Raw genomic sequence first — 25,169 nt, forward strand, 5'->3', positions numbered from 1 at the left:
GCTTTCGGTGCTCCGTACTTCATTTCCGTGTCACTCAGGACTTTGCTCCCGTACGCTATTGGTCTCAAGACTGTCTTCCCATTCCATTCTTGTTCTTGGTGGAGAATCCCAGAAATCGCGACTACCGACGCATCCGTGTCCAGCACGTACATCCCTTTCTCAGTCGGCATACCCAGTACTGGTGCCTCACATAGCTCTTTCTTTATCCTCTGAAATGACTCTTCTGCTGCGTTGTTCCACGTGAACTTCTTGCCCTTGTGTCTCATTAATTGTTGCATCGGGTATACCTTGTCTGCATAGCCTTTGATGAACTCTCTATAATAGTTAGCGAAACCCAGGAAGCTCATCAACTGGTGCTCTGTCTTCGGTGATTTCCAGGTCAGGACTGCTTCCACGGCGTCCGTATCAGGTCTGATGCCGTGCTTGTCTACCATCCTGCCCAAGTATTTTATTGAGTCCTTGAGTATCTCGCACTTTGATGGTTTACACTTTAGCCCCGACCTCTTCATGCATGCAAACACTTCGTCTAGTCTCTCAATGTGGTCTTCCAGTGTTGGCGTCGCTATTACCACGTCATCCACGTAGCACATTACCAGGTTGCCATACTTCTTCGTTACGCCTATCAGCGCGTGTGCCATCAACCGCTGAAACGTGGCTGTGGCATTGCAAAGTCCAAACGGCATCCGTTTCCATTGAAACAGACCCAACTCGCAGGCAAACCCTGTCTTGTCCCTGTCCTGCTTCCTTAGTGGTACTTGCCAAAAGGCCGAGCCTAAATCAAGAGTCGTAAAAAATTTTGCATCACCTAACTTCGAGAGGCTCTCATCAATCCTAGGTATGGGATAGGCATCCTTCAGCGTGACGGAGTTCAGGTATCGAAAGTCACAACAAAACCTCAACTGGTCGCCTTTCTTTTTGGCCATCACTACTCCACACGCCCACGGTGACTTGGATGGTTCTATCATGTCATACTCTAGTAACGTCTCGATCTCTTTTCTACACGCGTCCGATTTGTGTGGGGTCATGCGCCTCGCCCCCTCCCTGTGTGGTACCGCGTTTTCCTCAAGTTCTATTTCATGCTCAACGAAACTACAACACCCGATATCCGCCTTATGCCTCGAAAAAACTTCCTCGTTCCGCTCTAGTACGTCCTTGATGGCTTCGAGCTGTTCATCTTTCAGTTTGCCCCTCAAATGTTCAATCTCCGGCAGGACCGGTTTTTCATTTTGCATTTCATCTAGTGTGGGTCGCTCTGGAAAGTCCGAACAGCTCGAAAGACCATCATCCGTTTCTGACTTAAGTGATTTAATAAGACCTGAAGAATCGTTTATTTTCTGCAATCGTCTCAAGATACAAATTTTGTCCCTGTGATTGGGACAATCAACAACTTCATTTTGTTTTGAGTTCTCAATTGTTTCATATCGAGTTTTAACCGGTAAAGCATATCCCAGTTTCCTCCCTCTCTGTATCGTGATCGGTATATCAAGGGTATTCAACAAGACACTGACGCAGAGGCCGCTCTTCGTTATCGAAAATGATCTTCCTAAAACAGCAGCACTTTGACTATTAGGATTCGGAACTATGCACACTTGCTTGTTGTCACTTAGTTCATTGTAATTTTTCATCCTCAAACTTACGATTGCCGCTTCATTAGCTTTTAGCCTCACCCTCCTACTCAAGAATACCGGTGCTTTGTTTTCATTTGCCATTATTAAATTTACCGGTTTGATTGCGTACCTCCTATCCGGGTTCCGTATCCTGAACATTGCGTTATTTAGATCAATCGTTACGTCGAAATTCCTGATGAAGTCTCTGCCCAAAATGAATTGGTCAGATTCATCTAGGTTTTCTACCACGATAAAGCTCATCCACAGGTTACGTTCCCCCAAATTGAGGGCTATTATCGGCGTCCTGCCCAGCACCCGAAGGGCCCCTTTGTTTGCAGCCGACAGCCGTATTCTCGAGTCTATCAAGTCACCTTTGTCAAAGCCCATCCTCTCCCAAGTTTCGATTGGTATGACGCTCAAGCTCAAGACTGCTCCCGTGTCAAGCAACCCACGCAACTGAGTCTTTTTGCCACTTATATCCAGCACGTGCCCTGTCACATCTGCCTCCGTCCCGATGTGCATTGCATCTTCTTCAAGCATGGCGCAGTGTCCAATCGATCTCACTTTCAATTCTTCTTTCCCTACGTAGATTTGTCCAATTAGGTCTTCGTCACATGTTATCATCGTCTTGGTATAGATGTTAATCCCATCTATATTTAGCATCACCTCGTGTGGACCATAAGCTTCAATATATCTGCTATCAACACGTACCGACTTGCTGCCCCCTCTCATGAGTAGTGCTCTCAGTGCTCTAGAAGTCGTTTGTGGGTTTATACCACTCAAATAGTCTGCATATACGTCAATGTGCATTATTGTCTGGTCGCTCGGCTCGCTCAAGTTTCTGGTTACCTCGTGGCCGCCCACTGTGATTATCGACATTATCTCGCCCCGATTTTCGATATGCCAAAAGGCTTACCTGTCACCACTTTTACAGTGTTACAATTCCTCGTCTTTGTTGAGCCCGGTACAGCCTCTGGTGTTGGGTTCGATCCGGTTAATGCTTCGTTAAAATTCTGTTTTTCGATCTCCAGCTTTAGTCGTTGCTCTATTTCTTTCGCAGCCAGATCCTGTTTCACTTTGGCAATTGCTTCCGTCGCCGCTTTCTCATAATTTATCCCTAGAGAATTCCCTGCCGCGGATTCTATCGCACCATTAACATGTGTTACAGCTTTCACTGTCTTCGTTGGCAATTCCGTGCTTGGTGTTCCTAAGTTCCTCGATTCAAACTCGCTTTGCCTGTTCCGCTGATTCTGCACCGCCGCTAATGCCAACTTATGTTTGGGGTGACTCTGGTCCTTGACCGCTTCCCAGAACAAGGGACAATTCATTCTGAAGTGCCGCTCCTGGTTACAGAAGAAGCATCTAGCGCCTATCTTGATGATTAAGCCATTATAGTACTCGTGTTCCTCCATCTGGCTCATGTCCTCCTCATCCGGTGCGTATCCTAGGCTCTTCATGCCTTGTTTGTATGTTGTGCAGTCAGCCACGTGGTGATCCGCCGACCCGCAGTTCGCGCATGATCTGCGCTTGTCCATGTCATCTCTAGGCTTGTACCATGACGACCTCTGGGGTTGACTTCCCCCTTGCGTGTTCCTGTTTTCTGTATATGAGTATTTCTTGGGTTTCATCAGCATGTATTCCCTTGATTTCTGTCTCATTTCTTCTGGGGTTGGTGCGCTGTCTTTCGACAATGTGTAGTATGTTGCTAACATTGTCCTTAAGTCGTCACTTTTTACCCCATCAATGAACTTCGAGGCAATGCTAAAGTTTCTTCTATTTGTCGACTCCTCTGGGTCACTCCTTCTTCTCAAGCTCTCGAGATCATCTAGGAACCGATCTATTGACTCGTCGTCCCTCTGCCTTCTCTTTTCAAATCGCATCATCGCTTGGTGACCCTTCATGCCTGACCCGAATCGAATCAGCAATATCTCGAAGATCTTGTCCGCAGTATCGCGTTCTTCCTCTTTCTTTGCAACCACGCATTTCAATGCCGTGCCTTCCAGGTTACTGAGTATGGCTGTGCATGCTTGCCTTTCATCATTTAAGTTATCTTGTTCTAGATGTAATCTCATCACTTCCACCCACGTGTCAATGCATCCATCTGAGTCGTCTTTGAATTCTTTTGGCTTCTTGAAAGTTTTCCTTGATTTTCCGTCTCTCCTGTCGCTCGAGTTAGTGTTCCTCGTGGCGAAGGCCTCTAGAGTCCTGTTCATCATCTCCCAAGTGCTTGCCCACGTCATGGCATCCGGACCTGCGTTGCTGCTAGCTGTTGAGTCCCCCGGACCACTCGTTGTGGTTGAATTCCCACTTTTCATGATTGTTTTATCAGCCGTTGGTGCTATGCTCACCGTATCCCGGGTTAAGGGCAACGGTGTCGATTGCCGTTTGCCCCTTTGTGGTTCTACAAAGTCAACTCTGGTGCCTTGCGTGCGATCCGCTGCCGGTCTTTCTTGTGAGGTAGAATTTCTCAAGATTGCATCCAATTTCGTCTGTATTGCACATGAACTTTCGGCCTGATTCTTGCTCATTGTGTCCAGCCTCTTTTCCAGGCTACCTATTTGGCTGTTGACATCATCATATCGGTTTTTCAACTGTTGCAAATCTTTTTTGATGTTCCTTTCTCGTTCTTTATTGGTGGCTTCTACCTTATCTGTCATCTCCTTGAGTCTCTCGTCTGTTGCCTTAGCCAGGTTAAAATAACTATCCAGATACTCGTGTTTGTTGTATCTTAATTCTTTTCTTATCACTTCTCTGTCCTCTTCGCTGTGCTTCAGCTTTTTGTCGATCTGATTCAGTTTTGCCTTCAAGTCACCTAGCTCAAGAGTAGCCTCTTCATGGTCAGCCGTTGGTCTTTCTTCGGCCGTTGCTTCTGCTTTAGTTTGTTCCTCTCTCGGATTGGCTTCTGTCGTCTTCGTGCTCACTGTCCCAAATGTTCGTGCTCTTTCAGCTTTTGGTTCTTCAGTCACGTTCTCTTTCGTTTTTATTCCGACCATCATCGCCAACCTTTCTGTAAAAGATGTCTTTTTTACTTGAGAGTCTTCTTTCACCGTTTCTTCGGTGTTGCCTATTGCATCTTCCACATCGTCTATTGGTGAGAACTCTATGGGTTTCGGGTTTGGTTCTTCTGCATTGGGCATTGGAGTTGACTCCGTCGTCTTTTTCTCCAGTTCATCTACGCTCTGGTCTGGTGTCTCTAGGTCGATTTCGATTGTAGGCTCCACCTGTTTTTCCCTCGCATCTTCTCGCGTCTTGCTCTCGGTGCCACTCCTCGTGCTGACCATGCTAACTGAAAAGTTATTTCTTGTTTTGCCTGGGCCCCTTGATGTTGTTCCACGCAGCGACGAGTTATATTTCGTGTTTGATCCACTTGACCTTTTTTCAAGCACCGGTACCCTACTCCGTTTCATTATTCCTATTTACAATTTCCCTTATTTACAATATTATTATATACACAATTCTATTCTAAGAATAAAAAATTTTTGTGGAAACAAATTCTTAAAAGAAAATATACAACGTGATAAAAACTTTGTTCCAGTTCTCTAAAATCTTCGAGTAACTTTCTTTATTCGTGGTCCCAACCGTACCGGGTTCCAATTAGTCTTGTTCTGTCTTGATTCTGTCTTAAAACAACTTGTTGTAATTTTACTTCAATTTTTAGACTGTCCTAAGACTTCCAGTTACCGTCCCTACTCTTCTTCGTACCGTCCCAGGCTTCCTTTTACTGTCCCAAGACTGTTCGGTAATGTCCCAGTACTCCGTCAGTGTCCCAAGACCCCTGACCCAAGGCTAGTGTCCCAAGACTACTGTCCCAAGGCTAGTGTCCCAAGACTACTGTCCCAAGGCCAATGTCCCAAGGCTAGTGTCCCAAGACTACTGTCCCAAGGCTAGTGTCCCAATATTACTGTCCCAAGGCTAGTGTCCCAAGGCTAGTGTCCCAAGACTACTGTCCCAAGGCTAGTGTCCCAAGGCTAGTGTCCCAAGACTACTGTCCCAAGGCTAGTGTCCCAAGACTACTGTCCCAAGACTACTATCCCAAGGCTAGTGTCCCAAGACTACTGTCCCAAGACCACTGTCCCAAGACCCCTGTCCCAAGACCCTTGTCCCAAGACCACTGTCCCAAGACCCTTGTCCCAAGACCACTGTCCCAAGACCACTGTCCCAAGACCCTGTCCCAAGACCACTGTCCCAAGACCACTGTCCCAAGACCACTGTCCCAAGACCCTGTCCCAAGACCACTGTCCCAAGACCCTGTCCCAAGACCACTGTCCCAAGACCACTGTCCCAAGACTGTATCAAGACCACTGTCCCAAGACCACTGTCCCAAGACCCTGTCCCAAGACCACTGTCCCAAGACTGTTCTGGTCCAACACTGTCCCTGGACTTCTTTGGCACTGTCCCAAGGCTGTTTGACAAGTGTCTGAGCGGTGGGACTTCTCTCTTTTTCGTTATGGGGACTTCTTGATTCACTGTGCCTTGTACCACCACTCAAGCTCGAGTAAAATTTCCCCAAAAGCACTTTCTTAAAAGCCAAATGCTGACCCCCTTTTTTCTTATTTCTTTTTAGTTACCTCTATTTCAATGTTCCAAACAACTTGAGACCAAAACCTGTGCGCAGGTATCTTGTGATCACCTGTTCGTATAAAAACTAAACACAAATCCTCCCCAAAATGCAACAAAAAATCCAAGCCAGAAAAAGTAATAAAAACTGAAAAATGAGCCCACCTAAATTTCAAAGGTGACCAATGTCTACCTTTCGTCGAAAAAAAAAAATGTCTGGTACCTAATTGCCACGCGTTTCCTTCCCCCCTGCTAGCAATCTTATGGGGTATCACAAAAACTGTCTATGTCCGTTTCCCCCTACCGATCCGACCAGGGTACCTACCTTAACCTAATTCCAATTTTGGATATCCGTTTCCTATGACCAACGCGTGTAAATGACTAATGTAACTAAATCAACGATGTCGACCAATTAGTTACTCTAATTTCTCTCCTTTTTACAATTTACAACCGCCAACCTCTAACTTAACCAGCCCCCCTTCTAACCTCCCCCCTTTTTAGCCCCCCTTCTTAAGCCTAAAATTACCTTAAGCGCCGGGTGCTAAACCTCTCAAGAGAAAACCGTAGACCTGTCTCCAGGCCTGCTCAAGTAAAAACGTTTCTCAAAACCGGGGGACATCGCTTATCCAATTTTACACTTATTTCCTATAATGTAATGTGAGTTGTAACGATACCCGTTCTGCCCAACTTGAGAACTCGAGAACTGTCAAATCCTTCTTGGCTGCTTTCCCACTCGACTGATCACCTGTTCCAGTTCAGTCTCCTATTGGTTCAGCTCAAGTGTTCCTGAATCGGTTTCCCACTCGGCCGGTCACCTGTTCCAGTCGAGTCTCCTATTGGTTCAGATCAAGTGCTCCTGAACAACCTTCCCACTCGGCTGGTCACCTCTTCCAGTCAAGTCTCCTTGTTGTCCAGCTAAGTTCCAAGCTATCTGAAAACCCTTGACAACGCCCCACACTCGGGCACCTTATCAAGGTTACTGGGTTAAATTACTAGGTTGATCGAAACGATCGAACTTGTAAAACAGTATGGGTATACTATTTAATTAATATGAAGGTTTGATCCAACTAATCTGGTGTCAAAGTCACTGTCTTTTTTCGTTTTATGGTTTTTGTTCCTTTTTCTATTCTTTTTTGGTTTTTTGTTTTGCTTTTTGTCTTTTTGCTCGTGTTTTTGTCCCCCTAGTTGCCCCCCTTTACTCGGTTAGCTAAGCCTCGTTCGGAGAGCGTACCAGGAAGTTTTCTTGAGTTTTCTTAAAAAGCTATCACGGTACAACCGGAAGGTTTGCACGTTCCTGTCGAACCGTACCGCCGGTACTCTAGAATGGGCATTCAGCCCGAAGCTGTCTCAAGTGGGTTCGACTCCGTAGTCTTGATGTCGTAAACACCCAGGAGCGCCATAAAAACACTATGTAACATTCGTCTACTGCAGTCACACATGAGGCTTAAGAAAAATAGGCCCTATAACCATTGGCTCAAGAGTCAGGGACACTATCTCTTGTGTTTTTGTACCTCAAATCAGTCGAGCCAATTCGGTTCGCTTGTGACATGAGACTACGACCCGTTACAGCTTAAAGGCTACTACTAAAATATCCCCCCACTCTAGAATTAGAAACGTCCCCATACTTAGGTCTCTAGATACCCAAAATACATGAACGCCATTAAAAACCGGGTTGGAACAATCCGTTAAGTTACTTTTTATTAGACAGTGGAACTTTGATCCATTTCAGATGGATCAACCTAAAACTCGCCTTACCTCAACATAACAATTATAAAACACACTCTAGAAATTTAAATTAGTACTCACATTGTAGCACGCTCAAGAACCAGCAAGTAAATAAGTCGGTGAGCAACTCAAGGATCAATAAAGTAACTAAAATGAGTTTAATGTTAGTCAGTTTTAATAACAAGAACAAGTTTTTACTCTAGACTGTAAGTTCTCGTGAACCATTGGGACACTCTAGCTGTCCACCTTTCCACCGAAGGTTCACTCTAGTCCAGTTTAGAATAATACTCCAATCACAACAATCCAGTTCGTGGGAATGCGCTCGTCTCTGTTTTAGATGGGACAGCTCTACTCTCGATTATTATTGCTACTGAAATTGCGAATAGCAATTTCCCACTGATTTTTCTAGCAACTTTCCCGCGATTGTCACTCGATCGTTCTGACTTCTCTTTTCTGATTTTCAGTTATCGCGAGAAAATCGTGCATGACAGGTTCCATTCGAAATTTTGAAAAATTAAATTTCACTCCAAAATTAAGTGTTTTTTGCTTCTCTCAAGGTCAAACTTCCAAATATGACCGACTGGCACACTTCTAAACCATTATTCAAGTCTTTTCGCAAAAACGGGGCGCGCAAAGTCGCTCTGAACATCTAATGTAGCTCAATTTCGCATTTTATATTTTTTGGGTTGCAACGATAGCAACTTAACAATTTTGAGTCACCATTGATGGAATTTAAGTCGCCTACTTCAAAAAAGTGCTCAATAATGAGATTCTTCCTATAATTTGGAAAATTATTTGAGGAAATCATTTTGAAAGAAAAATGTTGGTTTCTCTGAAACAACTTCTTCGTTTTTTTTTAAAAAAATATATATTCACAGTACGTATCGTATCAACTTTGAAATTTGAAATTTGAATTACTTTACCAGCTAAATATACAACGCCAAAAGCAATATATTATACCTGGAGGGAAATCCTAAAGAGCAGTACTGCTCATCGCGTAGGATATCCTGGAGAGTAAAGAGAAGACAGCCAGCATCAACTCAACAAACAAATTAAATTAAGGGCTGAAGTTAAAAACAGTTTGTAGAGGTCCTGATTGTCTTTTAGGTAAATTTGAAAAAACTGTTTATAGAGTCTCAAACAACTAAATTAAGACATTTCATGTATATTAACAGGTATCAAGTCAATTTATTTAAATAGTTAAAAGCCTGCACAATTCTAACTGTAAGCGATCTCTGTTTAGCGGTAGTAGAAAATTTTGCTACTTTAATTACGCCTTTCGCTTTGCTTCTGGTACATGGTCCACTTTTTTGGGAGTAAATCTGAGACAGAAAACCATTTTTTTTGTCTGATCGCAATTCCATAAACAAGTATTTAAACATCTCAAAAAAGTATAAATCAAAAGCAGTAGGCAATTTGTTTTCATCCATAATTTCCTTAATTGATTCATATCTACGTTTGAAAAAAATTGCTCTCAAGATTCATTTTGTAGTTTCATTTATCTCGGTAAGGTGAGATTGGGTTGTAGTGCCGTATATTAAAATTCCATAAGTGATTGTAGGATTTACATATGCTTTGTAGAAGCGAAGCATGTGCTGTTTAGAAAAAACATACCTGACTTTCCAGACAATGCCACAAAATTTAGTTAATGTGAAATTTGAAATTTGAAAGTTAGATTAGTTTTCATAAAAAAGGTCAACCAAAAATAGAGAAAAAACATTAAAAAAAGTAATTTTTTTACTGGTTCTATGAAAATTGTTTTTGAAAAGTAGTATTTTTGTGAGTTGTTCATTTTGTTTGATCTAGTTACCTTTGGTATTGATTAGATACCTGCCAATTTTGTTACAAATCGAGCATCGGTCGATCATTTCACTGTTCGCTACTGTTTTAGAACAGAGATTTTAATTGATACAATATCTTTTTTATTCCTTTAATTCCTGGTTAGTGTACAAACTCAGGGTTAACATTAGTATAGTTTATTATGCTTAAAAAGATCAGTCCTTTCTAAGATATCCTTGAAGCAAAAAACATTGTTAAGACAATTAAGGTTGGCTATGCTTCAAAAATTAAAAGTAAGTAATACTCATAGTTGCCATTGAATAGGCAATTTGAAGACTATCTGTTTTTTGTCAAGAAAACTAGACTGCTCCGATAGTTCTGTTCGGCCCTTCAGGTCAGTGTAAAAATTCTTATCGTTGAAAAAATGATAAAATTTCAAAAAATAAAAAGCTATGGCTAGAAAAAAGTGATGCAATTAGCATCTAGTAACGCATATTTAAGACAAAACAGCATATATCATATTTCTTAGAACAATTTATGCGCAGATTAAATTGCCGCTTACGAGTTAGCAAATTAAAAAAGATTATTATTTGTTGTCTCAAGTTGACCAAATTGCGAGTTTTAAACCTTTACAACTTCAAAAAGTAAATCGCAGATAACATTTAGTTTCAGAATTGTTCTCAAGATGCCAAGTTTTTCAGGTGATATATAGAATTGGCCATTCTACTGTATTACATGCTATAGTAACCTGAGCATAAGATTGATTTGTCCTAAGTTGAGTAGTACAGCAAAAAATTGTCGAATTCAAAACAGATCAGGTTTGACAGAATTCGTCACCTCTATGCCAGAAAAAAAAGTTTGACAAAATCGGTGAACCCCCCAAATTGGAACTAAGGAAGCTTATGTTATGAAATCTAGGGAGCGTTACTAAAGATGATTTGACCGGAGCATACGAAAAATGGGACACCTAAGACGCTTTGGGGGCAAGTGAAGTGTAAAAAATGGCCCTATCAGAACTCGGAAACTAGCGGCGACATTGGGCTCAAACTATGATATGTTGTAAGCCTAGTTGAGGAAACCTTAAAATTGGAAGCTCAGATCCCTAGGAACCCCACTTCCGGTTTTTTGCCTTAAGTAAACAAACCCACCCTTATTTTCCGCAAGTCGTTTTTCGGCCTCCAATGGGAGCTGAAACTTGAAGGGATGATACGTAGTGTTAAGATACATCTTGTGTTATGATTTGAAGCGTTTCCAAAGGGTAAAGAGGAAGCTATTAGCACTTGAAAAAACACACCTAGTACCGGAAATAGGCAATTTACGCAAAATATTGAACGGTGGCATAATGATTTTATTGCGGCAAAAGACATAAGTTACAAACCCCGAAAAAGACCCCTTGTGAGAAACCCCGAGAAACCCCCCGGCGACTCCTTCCGGTGTTAAAAACTTTTTCCGCAAAAAGTAATAATGGAACTTAGAAATGGGATAACTTTTGAAGTATTAATGGGATATGGGTGAAACTTAGTAGTTAGGACCCCCTATGGGGTTCTGAACCCAAATATGGAAGTTTGACCCCTGGGTGACCTTAAAATAACTTTTGGGCGTTTTCACCTCAAACTTGCATAGAAAAACCCGAGATTAACACCGCAAAGTGGCGTACTCCCCAGCCCAACCCCTGGAAATGAGAAAAGGTCACCTTACTAATAACTGGGAGGAAACTTGTATCATGAGAACTAGAGCAGAAAATGATAGCGATATAGCTTCTTCATTGCAACCTTGGAATAGTAGAGTTAATTAAAAGTGGACTTGGTAAAAACTGGGTTGAATTTAGTTTGGCAAATGATCTATTAACAGCAATTCAACTAGACTAAAGAAAAGTATCGCAGAGGAAACTGATAGTAATAGGAATGTAAGATGAGAATTAAGTCTCCTAAATAGTATGAACGGAAGGATTGGTTTCCCGGAGGTGACTTGGTATCCGGGAGGTGACTCTTTGATTTAGTTTGGCCTCTAATAGAAGAACTACGTTCCCCTGATAGCTAGAAGGTCGGGGCTGGAATAGAGTACAGATAGAATTTTTAGATGCCTGAAAAGAATGAGCTACCCATGAAAAGGGTCTCCCCCTACACTTGGGAGGTCGGAATGTTGTCAGGATAATTAAAATAAAGACATTGGGAGGGTCATTGAGTAAACATATCATGGTTTAGAGGTTGAGTTCAAATCGAGGGTTCAAGTCACTGAGGTCATGAATTAGTTGATTACAATCGTATGACATTTGTTTGCTTGGTAAAAATGTGACACCTACCGCATACCGGGTATCTAATAAGCGTGAGAATATTGATAAAAGAAACCTCATTTGGAGCGTAGCAGAGATGACAGGGGGAGGGATATAGTAGTAAAACATGTGCGGTGATTTAAACGGATGCCAGGACAGATAGGGAATGGCGTGACTTAACTAAAACTGAGTGTAAAGAAAGATAAGGAACTGGAGGGTACCGGGGAGCCTCTAAGGGCCAGAACAATTTTTGCTAGAGGATCGAGTAGTTGGTTCTCGGAGTAAGATAACAACTATAGCAGAAACAGTAGATAGTTGGTTTTCATCAGAGATTCTCTAGAAAGAGAGAAAATTTTAGCATTAGTGGATTTAGTGGATGTTAACTTGCAATCAGGCAGTTGCGCTAAAAAAGCGCAGATTCCTTCCTTTCGATTAGACTGATAAATTATATCTTGGCCATTTAGAGCCTTCTGTAATTAGACGTATAGTATACTCTTTTCAAGTATTTTACAATTGGAGAATATAACAATTGCATTGACGAGACAACCTCAAGAGCAGTACACAGAAGGGGCAAGCATCAGAGAGCAGTATAGAATAGTTGCCTTTAAATTAACCCTTTCGGGATTGTCATAGTAGTGAATCTTGGTCGTCCCGCTAAATTCACTGCCCAATAGACCACCTGAGAAGAAATCCCCTAAATGTACATGGAATCAAAAACTTGCGGCTAATTGGCTAATTGACAAACTGTACTTTGCTGAATGAAAATATGCGTCTAAAATATGTCAGCGATTAAATTAAGCAAAAGGCTAACAGCAATACTGAATCACTGAACACTAAATTCGGGTTTTTTTTTCTTCAGACAATTTTCGACTATTTGAACTAACCGTTTTTGACGGACTTTTTTCACAGATCAATTGAGAGGTATTGTTGTCTTGAGCTTAAATTCGAAACGATATTTCACCTGTGATCATTTTTCGCAAAGTTAAGGCGGTTTAAATATTGCCATTTTGGCCAATTTGGGACAACTAACGTCCGATATAATTCGCGCTGTTAACGCGCAACCGGAGATTTAAGTCTTAAAAGTCGTTCCAAATTAGATAAAGGAAGCTTATTTGCCAAACTAGTTTGTTAATGGCAGCGAAATCTATCACTTTGAACTTTATATGTCGTGCGGAGGGATGATTATCACAAAAATCTCATCTTTTTGTATTTGTATTGTTTCATGTTATTGCTGCTCAAAAGACCTTAAAAGGCAGACACAGTCAGAATATTCAGGTTTTGCCCTAATACGAGCAGTCTTGCTGTTCCGACTTTCGATACGAAAGTAACGGAATATTTCTGCTCGGGGTGGGTTTTTTTTTCTTCAGACAATTTTCGACTTTTTATCTAGCCATTTTTGACGGAACTTTTTTAATATTATTCGAACGGTATTGTTGTCCTGAGCTCAAATTTGAAAAGATATTTCAACTGTGATTATTTTTCGTTAAGTTATGAGGGTTTAAAGATTGCCATTTTGTTTTAAAGATTTATTAACGCGTAAGCGGAGAGTTAACCCGTCTTAGAAATCGTTTCAAATTGGTTCAACGAAGCTAATTTGCCATAATTGATTTGTTACAAGTAGTGAAATCTATCCTTTTGTATTTTATATGGCGTGTGGGGGGATTATTTTCTTTAAAAATTTCAAATTTTGGAAAAAAAAGTTTCATTTTGTTTTATTACTTTTAATTTTTTAATGTTGTTACTGCTCCATAAGCCTTAAAAGGCAGTCGGAACATTCAGGGCTTCGCCCTGATACGAGCAGTCTTGTTCTTACCTTAGCCCCCAAAATCCCCAAAGCAAACGCTTCTGTGATATTTCAAAAACTGCGTTTCTTAACCAAAGTCGTATACTTTTAAATTTGATTTTGTTACAGTGCATATACAAAGCAGTAGTGGTTTGTTGTAGAGGATATAAAATTTGTGTATACCATTTGTTGTAGTGGGTATCACAATAGACTGTTTTTGTTTTGAAAGCTATTGATGTCCTTTTTTTTACACAGGTATGGTGGTTTCAAAATTGCCAAATTTAAATGATTGATGCGCGTTAATAACCAGTTTTCCTTATCATAAACAATCAAATCTTATGAAAAAAATCACTTCATGTTTTAATGCTGTTAAACTACGACTTTTTTCAACAAAAAATTTTTTTATGCGCGACATAAGCCCAATGAGCAAGGAGTTGCGAAGGGTCAATTTAAAAAAGACATTTTCGGTTCAGAAATGAGCTAATGTACGAAAATTTCTGAAGTGTTCAAAAGTCTTAATCTGCGTATAATGGCGATAAGAGTTGATCTGATCAGATGAAAAGCGACAAAAACCGACGGGTTTAAGAAAGCGTAATATCAAAGTGAACGCTTTAAGCAACCCAGTTAAAGTTTACCTAGTAATAAAAATAATTATTTTCGTCTGACACCAGAAAGAGCAATATTTACTTTTAAAATGGTCGTTTTTGGCTCAAATGTTGTTTCTACAAAAATATGACGAACTCCGAAACATTGATTGGAAATTAATTTTGTCCGAATAGAAATTCAGAAACTATAAGACCCGAACCTGAACAAGTTATTCTCCTACCTTTTGGCTAGTGAAAAATTACAACAGCAATTAAGAAAATTGTCCCTTAATTTATGTTCAAGAACAATTTTTTTTGCCTTCTGCAATAATTTTTTGCTTTCGGCATCCATGAAAGCTACAGTGTAAGCAAGACATCCATTTTCATGATTCTTTTTCCACTCAATTTTTAGTTTTAATTTTAAGATGAATCCGCGAAAAAACACAGAAAATAACGCCAAAATAGTTTCTACTAGAAAAAAAAATCAATTTCAAACAAAGATTGTATAAACAAAAACTGTACGAACAATCTATCGGTTACCGATTCAACAGTTTTGCTTTGGCAATGATATCTACATCTGGTAAAATCGAACTGCAACGATTTCAGCCGGTATCTGCTCAAATAGCACAATGTTCCGACCAATGTTCCGACCAATATTCCGACCAATATTTAAAAAAAATCGAAGTAGTTGTTTTGGGGCTAGTGAGATTTAGGCTAGTTGTCTTCAAAAATTGAATAGAAAAAAAAACGAACAAGAAATCAGAAAAAAAATCCAAGGGTTTTTTTTTTCAATTTATTTTCGTCATATTTTTGTTTAACAAAAAAATTTTTAATTCCAAAAAAGCACTAAATGAAGCTTCCTGGAGTAAAACCAATTATTTTTAGTTAACTACTAGGGAAAAGGTTTTTCAAAAGCTTCATTCGCTCGAAATCAGACTTAAACAAAAATATCATTAGACCCATATTACTCGACCAATTCCAGTGATTATATATTAGATATATTAGTGGCAACTGTTTTTGGTTGGAAAAGGAACTAAGCGTGCTCGCTGAATTTATTTGATCGAATTCAGACCGAAAGATTTAAACTTTCAAATAACTGCTTGCTCAAAAACAAAAAAGAACACGGACAAAAAACTTGCAGAGGCCTGCTCAGGTTTCGCGTTTGTAGAGGGCTTTTCAGGTATCGCGCGTGGTTCAAGACGTACATCCAGAGAAGGTGATTGCCCCGTTTGGAGAGTGTTGGAGCTGACAACTGCCTCAAGCGAGTTCAGAAGGGGTCCACATGCTTGCTGGGCGAAGGTGAAAAACTTCACACACTTTTTTAAACCTGTGTCAAGTTAAAATCTTTATCTCGTTTTTTTTCTAAAATCTTTAAGTGCTATTTATAAATTTTTGAAACTTTATGCTACTTTGATGATAAACCGTTATAAACTATTATGCTGGTATATTGATTTTTGATGTGTTAATTTTGAATTTAACAATTGAACAGATCTGTACAAGTTTATAAATCAAGTTTGAAGTCTTTTTCATAAATGTCGAATCTGATTTTAAACATTTATGTGTCGTTGTTCTGGGCTCTTTTTTCTTTCTCTGTTAGCTTCAATTGTTTTCTAAATTTTGATTTTTTCTGAACGACTCTGCATTGAAACAAATTTGATCTGATCAAAAAATATCATCGGAAATTAAGGTTTTGACTCTTTACTTAATAGACTCAATTTAAGCCATTTTATGGCAGTTGAAATTGCAAGTGTGAAAAATAGAAATAGGAGGGAAAGTTTAAAAGAGCCCAACTTTGCTTTCATCGTGGTTTAATAATGCAGTAAACTTCTATTTGTTGAATGAGTTCCCAGCTGTTGTTGCCACCACAACCAGTGCAGTACTCCCACCCAGTAGTCGGTGGCACTTCAGAATCCGGATCCGTTTTGTTGCGGAGGACTTTCGAGCTGGTAGTGGCGCCTAAGTTGAGGTAAAATTGTACAATTTGAGTCAGAATTTGCTGTATTAACTCGAGTTCTTTTTATTAACCAATAATACATACCATCGCTTAAGCTGTTCCGTTTTTACGTGGAGCTAATGTTGTAGCCCAGATTCAAACTTAAATGCAAATTTTTAAGTTTTTTTGTTCCAATCGCGTAACTGAAAGTGAACTGAAAAATTTATGGATTAGTCGTGCTTTTTTGCGCCCTTTAATTAAGGGCGCAAGCAAAACTCAAAGGTATAAAATCGCAGGTACGGGTGGCATCAAAATGAAGGATTTTCAGCCGTGACTCGGACCCCGAAAAAGTTCAAAAACGAGTCTCAGTTACGAGAAATTTGGGTCTGGTTTTTTCCTTTATGAATGACACTGCTATCTCAATTCAATTTTAACGCGGGTTTTTGATTTACTTTAGCAATTATCATCACTGCAAATTTGGTCGCCTTTAATGTAACTTTATCGCTCTTTATAAAAAAACAATAATTTCGGCAAAAATAAAAGAAAAAATAAAATCAAAGTTTTCGATTTTTTATTATGCGTTTTTTTCCCAGAATTTCGAATTTTTTTACTTAAAATTTTGTAGTCGAAATTTTTTGTGAAATTTGCACAGCAACCAGATGTCCTTGTTTTTTTAGCCTTAGTTTTTTTGTATTTTTTTGAAGTTTGATAAAAATTACATTCGCCCTCAAACTCAAACCCTATAATGATCATGCAAGTAGAAGATTTTAAGTGGATTCTACCAATCGCACAACACTTCTAATTTTTCCAATTTTTCCTAATTTCTTTTTCTCTACAACGCACTTACTTCAATAATTTTTACTGAGATAATTGACTTAAATTGTACAACTTCACCTAGTTTCGAGTGGTGGTTCGACTCTTTTAGATACCATTTTCCCTTCTCTTCCTTGTACAGGTAAAGACAATCTTCACAAGTTGTGCTCCTTTTAACATACATAATTCCTTTTGTCTGGTCGGAATATTCGTAACAGGCATCGTATAAACCCAAGCAGTAATGTGCTAGGAAAGTTGTTTGGTCAGAATGCGTGATCATAATTTGTTCTGGCATCCACTTTGAATTTTGTTCATTTTGTTCAGTTTCATTTCGAACAGAAAGTTCGCTTTTTTGTTCAGTCGATAATGAAGAAACTCCAATAACTTCATTGTTTTCATCGTCGATCCAACTAAAACGACTTGGATGCCGCCATTTTATTTTCTTCAGCGGTTTTTCCTGTGATTCGTCATCATAAGGGATACTTTGAAAATAACATTGGTCCAAGTCTGCTGACCCAAGTTGAGAAGAGCAATACCAGAAATTGTCGCTTAACTTGTAGAGATATAAAGTTTGGGATCTTTCGCGGCCGACGCTCATATAAGCAGTTCCGTAGTTTTTGTCGAAAATTTTGAAAAATTTTAACGTTCCGTCGTTTTTAGGAATTTTGACTTCATTCGTGTTGTAGATAGTTTCCAATATCAAAGGATCTAGATCGATTGAAACGCTAATTTCCGTCGAATCAAGTGAAGTTTTGTCTGGTAATCGGTTACTCGCGTAAACATATTCTTGATCTCTCCAAATTGAGCAACTCACAAAAGTCGTTTTTTCCTCCTCAAAATGAGTTCCAATTTTGATGGTAGTTCTGTGTTCCATTCCCTCAGGAATTAAATTTAGATCAAATTTAATCGCTTTCTTATCTCCTGGGCTAATTCTATCCATAGCACAGGTTAAGTGTTTTCCTTCAGATATGTAAGGATAGGCAATTTGCAACAAAGAGTTAGTTAAGTCGCTGATTTCTTTTGATTTTTTGGACCGGTTAAGCAAAGGTACGCCTCGGTTAAGCGTTTTTTGATAATCGATAAGTTCCGTGCAATATCTTTCAAGTTCAACGGCAATGATGTTTTGTCGTTTCTTATCCAATATATGAAATGGTTGGATAGTTTCCGTTTTTTCCTGGTACGACAAAATGCAAAGATTGGACAGAATTAGAATCTTTTTTGCAGTCACAGCTTGTCGTAAATTGTCCAAATCTTTTCCTTGGCCTACTGTGTAATGGTAGGCCTTGTTAGCATCAATTTTTGCACCCTTGAACGAGGACTGTTTTCTAAGCATCCTTTCTTTTATTTAAGTCAGAAGATGTGCAATTACCCGGATCCTTTTCTAGCATTATAACTGAGAGGATAAAGAAAAAACTACTTCAGTTTTCAGAAAAAAATGTTATGATGAAAAAATAAAAAAAATGTTTTGATTACTAAATGATGCAAATTTCTGTGCTGTTTGTGAACGATCATTGCAATTAAATTTTGAGATCACAAGTCCAATAAAGACAGTCATTGACTAAAAGACTAAAAATTGGAAGAAAGTGTCAACGGATGTCTGGAAAACAGTCCTTGAACTCTTCGACGGCCAGTTTGATCTCCTCGTTCTGCAGGAGATTCATAGCTGTTGAGACTTTGTCGATTGCCGATTTGAGAGGCTCAGCAAGAATGACGCCGATCATCTTCTTAATATCTTTGAAAGGAACAAATTAGCATCTTAATAATCAGGTTTTTTGATATTTTAAAGCGCCTTTTTTTGCCAATTTTTTTGTTTGTTGCATTTTTTAGTTGTGTTAAAGCCGCTGTTGTTGGTGCAAGAGTCCAAAATATTTGAAGTCTGGCGATAAACAGGTGTTAATAACAACCAAGCGGATAATTCTAATTTCAAAAAAAAACTCCTCTTTCTCTCCCACAAGTTAATTGCTATTTTTTTTTAAATTTTACATTACATTAAATCTTGATACCTTCCAGGCTCTTTTTGATTTGGGCCAGAGCAACCCCAGTCAAATCCACAGAAGAAAATGAAGCCACCACTCCAACCACGTGGTATGCAAACTCAATCACAGCCGCATAGCTGAGAACGTAGGCGAAGTTCTGCACTTTTTCATCTGAAAAAAAAAATACTTTGCAAATTGAAAAAGTTCAACTGAAAATTTGCAACGGAGTGCGGTTTTTATTTAGACAACCGCGTATTCATACTCTTCAGTATTTAGACAAATACTGTATGACCCAATCAGAATCGAGATCAGACATAAATAATCCAAAATAAATGATAATTGTTTATTAATTCCTTCCTGGTCTCCATTCTGATTGGTTAAAACAGTATTTGTCTAAATACTGGCGTGTCTGAACAGGGATTTTCAAAAATAATTTGCAATTAATTTTTTGAGTTTTTTGCAAGGCAATCAATTAATTGTAATGGGGACTTTTTATCAATCAGTTATTGCAATTAATTGCAATTAATGGGCTGTACCAAATGAAACATATTTTCAAGAAACTAATTTATTGTTCTGCATTTTGAGAATAATTCTTTACAAACTTCTGTGTCTTTTTGCCCTATAGACGGCTGTTGCACAAGAGGAATAACTGACATTCCAAGCTTGCCGGCAAAAGTCGATGTCATTCACACACTGAACGAATTTCCAGGCTACATCAGGCCTACAATACTGTTATAATAAGTGTTAAAAATACGTGTTATTATTGCTAATTAATTGCTTGCTTTACCATCAATTAATGGGTTTACAAAAGTACCGCAGTCAATTAATTGCATCCCATTAATTGCAATTAATTCCCCTCCCCCCATTAATTTTAGAACACCCCTGTGTCTGAATACGCGGTTGTCTAAATACTGCTACGTAACCATTTGCAACTTTGGATTGATACGTCGTATTTTACAGGCACCAAAAAAGTAAAGTCAGTTCGTCGTTATTTTTTTTGTTTTCGCGGTTAGATGTCTGTCGATTGTGCGAAGCTACTGAGAACATCAAAGATCCGCGACATTTTTTATAACCGGCTGGTGGAACTTTCAATTCACTTTAGCATTGCATTGTGTTTTTTCATCCACAAGAAAACAGAAAGTTCATCGTGTCCGATTAGGCGATGTAATCAATAAAGTCATGGGTGCAGTCATTGGTGCAATGCAATCATTGGTGCAATGCAACTATGCGTGATAGATTTTCGGCTGCAGAATTTTTTTTTGTTTCATACTTTCCCAAAACATTTTCCCATCCTAAAACCGGAGTATCGGTATGAAAAATTAATGCAGATCTAAATTTCACATTTGAATTTTGTTTTTTTTTTGTTATTGCAATTTCAAATGTTTACTCGAAAAACATAAATTGTACTCATATAGTGTGGAATGTAAAAATAACGTTCAGATGTTTTAAAAACGGGTTGAGATGTTAATTTTTGGTCCAAAATTAGTGACCCAGTGATCTCCCTGGTTGAACACAGGAGTAATTTACAATTGTCGGTAAACGTTACAACTGACTAACAGTTAAGCTCTTGCAGCCCTTCAGAAAGATAAATGACAATTTAAAAAAATCTGGCTAAAAAAACGTCCAAAAACAATGCCTTTCTGACGGAATCTTGAAATTTTGAGCCGAAGTAAGTTTAACGTCCCATTCATCTTTACCCAACAAAAAGCACGCTAAAACCGACATTATAGCTTGTTTTCAACTGTTTGCTTTTTTTGTTCAATTTATTAAATCCTTAAAACATGCACTAATATCTCATTTAGGATTTGTAGAAAAAAAGCGGTTTACTGTGGCAGTAGAAAAAGATTTATCATGAAACTTTCAAAATAACTTCTGCAGTAGTGTCATACTTAAGAATGCGTAGAGAACACAGCAGCAATTTGTTTTCCTTTTTGACCCATTTGAATTTTTTGCTCGTGTGTCATTTTTCAGCTCAAAGAAAAAGAGAAAGTCATAAACTTACAGATTTTTATGAGTTTATACTCAATCGCTCTCGTTTATTATTTTAAAAATATTTTAGTTTTTCAGTAAATTTTATCTTGGCTAGTGTGAGACTGGTCAATGTTGGAACCAGTTCTAAACTAGTATTTATAAACCAATTATATTATTGATAAACTATCACTATAAATTCTTAGTAAATAACCAATCATATTCCATCTCTAACATTGACACTTATTTGTAAGTGCTGAAACTACTTGTAGTTTCAGCACCAGAACAATTTGAATAAAAATTAGAATACACTTGTTCTTCTTCTGGATAAACTCCACCAACAAACTCGCATAAACCAGCATACACTAGATCTATTGGTGGAATCCCTCATGCGCGAAGGACCGAATGCGCGAAAATACAAATCAGCCAATCAGATTTCAGCAATCTAAAATTTGGAAAAAAGTAAACATTTCCAGGGACTGGATTTTTGATATTGGCCGAATATTAAAACGGCAGAAATTTGCAAAATTTTCAAATTGTCATTGACCGCCGCAAAATTGGGACAAATTTTATATTTCAAGGGTTTCGTGATGAAAGATATTGCTTCATTTGATTCATTTCAATTGAATGGCAATTGCTTCTTTTTAAAAATTGACTTTCGGCTAAATTGTGTTCAATCTTCCGCTCACGAGTTTTTTCGCTCATTTGGTCCTTTGCGCATGAGAATAGCCCCCGATCTATTAAGACTACATTACGAGGCCAAACTGTGCACTGGATAGGCGCACAATTTTGTGTCTGTATGTTCCTGGATTCCAGAGACAAGTCTTAAAATATCTAATGTAATCGTAATATCGTAATATAGGAGATATAAGAGTAAGATTAAGATCGGTATTAGACTAAGAAGTTGCACGAATCTATCCGGCCGAAAATAAGATAGCGTGACGAGCAGACGGTGTACCTTATCGCAAATTACTCTGAGTATAACCAAATAGGTCATAACTCAATGTAAATAGAATACCACAGCAGCTTTATATTAGTGTTTTAGGTCGAGATCAAACCACTTCTTACGGTAGTTTGACCCTATATCTTGTGGGGACTTATTAAGATTTCTTCAATTTTAGTTAGAATATTTCTCAGTTTGTGAGCAGACCAGGGGTGGGTGAGAGGGGAATAAAACTCTTCCTTATTGAGCACAATTTGTAGCCGTCATTACCAGACCAAACTGCGTCTTTTCAACCATGCGGGTTCCGCGAGAAGACTGGAGTAAAAGCCAAACCCGCACCGGAGTTTCATGGGTTAAAGTCGATAATAATGGAAAAATGTTGACTAAAATGTTGTCGTTCTAATTCTTTATTGTTGCAAATTTAGACCATGAAATCAATTATTTTGTCATTATAACCGATTATTTCCATAAAAACACAATCCGATTAATCCATTAAAATTGATAATAACTAATTTTAAATCTATTATAAGTGATTATAATGGATTATAATCTAATTTTTTTTTCAAAATTTTCTACGGTTTTTGCTACACTCACAGCCTACTCGAATCAATTTTATATAACACCCCGTTACTGTTCACCACAACCCCAACCCCTTCCCCCCGCGTTTACTCATCCCCCTGCAATTAATGTTCACACCAACCCTACCCCTGAAGTACTAAAATTTTAATAAAGTGTAGTTTGAATTTTCAGAAAAATTTTCAAAATCTATTATAATCCATTATATTACCTAATAATTGATTATAATCGATTAAAATGGATTTTAATGAGTTGACAAAAACTAAGATTTTGATCCTTTTCAAATCAATTATAGAAGATTGTTTTTGTTTTTTTTTGTGGAGACGGACAATCAAAATCCAAAATAATGGATTATTATAGATGAAACTTCAGTACGGTTAAGTATCGTAGCGGAATCAGCTGGAAAGCTGTTTTTTATTACAAAAATATTTTGATCATGCCGACAAAACTTACGTTAAGAGGTGTTTGTTAGTGAAGTCCAAAACAGTTTGGTAATTCGATTCTGTGAAATTGAAGTTGCGAAAAAGGATCACAGGTGAAAGTTTTTTTGTAAAATTTGAGAGATGGCATAAGAAAATTGTGTCAAAAACGCTTAGTTACAAAGTTGAATTTTGACTGAATAAAAAAATCACCCTAAACATGAATAATATGTCTTTTCTTTGGAAGTCGGAACAAAAACATTCAGACAAACTAGTATAAAAAGAAAGAAAGAAAGAAAGAAAGAAAGAAAGAATTGATTTCTCATTGTTGAAGCTCAGCTTAGCTTCAGTTCTAAGCTTTAGAATTGTGGTGCCAAATTAAACTTACTTGAAAAAGACAGCCCAAATTTTTCGGCCAACACGCCTGCCAATGACTCCTCCACATTTAAATTGCAAATCAGTTCTGCGTCTAGATATTCAGTTGCCCATCCGACTAGTTTGCTCGTCTGATCATTCTCGACTGACTGTTTGCAGTCTACAATGGGATCTAGACAATAATAGCCCCAATCAGTACTTTTTCTGGTTGACGGAGGGCTTAAACTTTTCTATCGACACATGTGCGCAGTTGTTCCCAAACATTACCGTGCCTAAGAGCCCGTGTCGTAACCGATCTATCTTCTGTTTGCGTTTGTTTTTGTTGTGTCATTCGAAAAGTTTTCAATTGTTGTCGTCAAATCGAAATTGTTTGCTTCAAAAAAGCTCAAAGTAGTTTTTTTTCTCAACACTGTCACATTCACCGTTAAAAAATTGATTGCCGCCGATATCAAACTACGAATTCACGATTAACTTGATTTTAGATGGGGGGGGGGGGGAGAGTTTGCCATTCGATACTACATTGGAAATAGAAGCTTTACTTTAAAAAACATTGCGGGAAATTATTGACTAGATCCCTAAAATGCTCTGATGGAGTTGTGAAGCTGCCATTTTGGTTCTTCCAATCAATTTATGAGTGGATTTTCGTTTCAAAATAAGCGCTGAAAATCAAGCCGAAACGTTTCATTTAAATTTATGAATCTGGTTAGCTTTGAGAGCCTTCTAAAAAAGCTTTATTTTAATTACTTTTAACGACAAGTAAACGCAAAAAGCTCTTTCGTATAAACAGCTCAGCAACTTTTTCATAATCACAGCTTGTGATAACGAAAATTTTATTGAGCTGTGTATACGAAAAAAGTTTTTGCGTTGACTTGTCGTTAAGAGTAATTAAATCATAACTATTATCGAAGGTTCTCAAAGTTATTCAGTTTCTAAGATTTAGATGAAAGTTTCGGATCCTTTTGGAATAATAGTTATAATAAGTTTTGTCACGATTGAATTGAAGCAAAATTTAAATTAATGACTCATATGATAAATACTCTTCTGATTCTGTGTTACACTTGAAGTTGCCAAGTGCACTGAACTCCTTCTTCAATTAGAGAAAAGTAACTATAAGATGATGAAGTTTGCTTTAGATTATCACCGTATTTGAATTTTCAGATGATGCGTTTCTTTGCATCTGATCTCTCAGACACTGAATGGTTGATCGAGAAACGAAACTCTGAAAAAATGGCCGACCTTCACAAAAACTTTGCCGGCCTGTTTTAGACGATCGATTCAATTTTTCTAGCATTGCTAGAACAAAATGAAGATTCTATTTTGAGAATTTTTTATGAGCTTAGGCTATTTTTTTCAATTCCTCGTTTCTAAACACTTTTTTGAAGGTTTTGATAAAACGATTTGCGTTTTTTTCGGCATGTCCCGAAAATTTGGTAAGCGCCTTTAAAAACCACTTACAAAAAATTTATGATCAGTCAGCTAGAAATGAACGTCACACAATTGTATCAAAGAACGAACCACGATTACTGAAAAAGGTTGACGACAAAGAATTCGACACAATTTTTTTAATTTTTAAACTTTCTTGATGAAAAAAATGGATTGACGCCTCGGAAAAATAACACCACAATAGGTTTAATAATCCCTTTAATTGTTTACTAAAGTTGCTTAAGAACAATTCGGAATTTGTTTGTCAAACTACATGTGATACAAAAATACATTTGATAAGAAGTTAATGAAATCCGGCAGTAACTGCAGATATAATCCTAGAGATTGATAATTTGTCACAGAGGTTTTTTTTCACAGACTGCTGCTGAGATTTTTTTTATCAGAATCCAGGGTTGACAAGAAAACCTTGTCATACA

At 38.3% G+C, this 25,169-nt stretch overlaps 1 protein-coding gene across 1 annotated transcript; it reads right to left on the reverse strand.

Annotated features, from left to right (window-relative positions):
- Nucleotides 1-18,639: 18,639 nt before the first annotated feature.
- Nucleotides 18,640-24,106, reverse strand: LOC134855038 (uncharacterized). Its single transcript, XM_063871417.1, has 4 exons — nucleotides 23,886-24,106; nucleotides 23,324-23,470; nucleotides 19,057-19,200; nucleotides 18,640-18,785 (listed from the first exon to the last, which is right to left on the reverse strand). The coding sequence occupies exons 1-4, from the start codon at nucleotides 23,917-23,919 to the stop codon at nucleotides 18,640-18,642; spliced, it is 471 nt and encodes a 156-aa protein (XP_063727487.1). The 5' UTR covers nucleotides 23,920-24,106.
- Between the last annotated feature and the right edge of the window lie 1,063 nt (nucleotides 24,107-25,169).

The sequence above is a fragment of the Symsagittifera roscoffensis genome, chromosome 10 (assembly GCF_963678635.1).
Source record: "Symsagittifera roscoffensis chromosome 10, txSymRosc1.1, whole genome shotgun sequence".
In the NCBI taxonomy this organism is placed as follows: Eukaryota; Metazoa; Xenacoelomorpha; order Acoela; family Convolutidae; genus Symsagittifera; species Symsagittifera roscoffensis.

Coding starts and splice junctions, on each gene's coding strand:
- LOC134855038 (XM_063871417.1), bottom strand. CDS start 23,919: ATGGCAGCTTCACAACTCCATCAGAGCATTTTAG. Junction 19,201..23,323: donor ATTTGGGCTGTCTTTTTCAA/GTAAGTTTAATT, acceptor TTTTTTTTTCAG/ATGAAAAAGTGCAGAACTTC. Junction 18,786..19,056: donor AATCAAAAAGAGCCTGGAAG/GTATCAAGATTT, acceptor TTCCTTTCAAAG/ATATTAAGAAGATGATCGGC.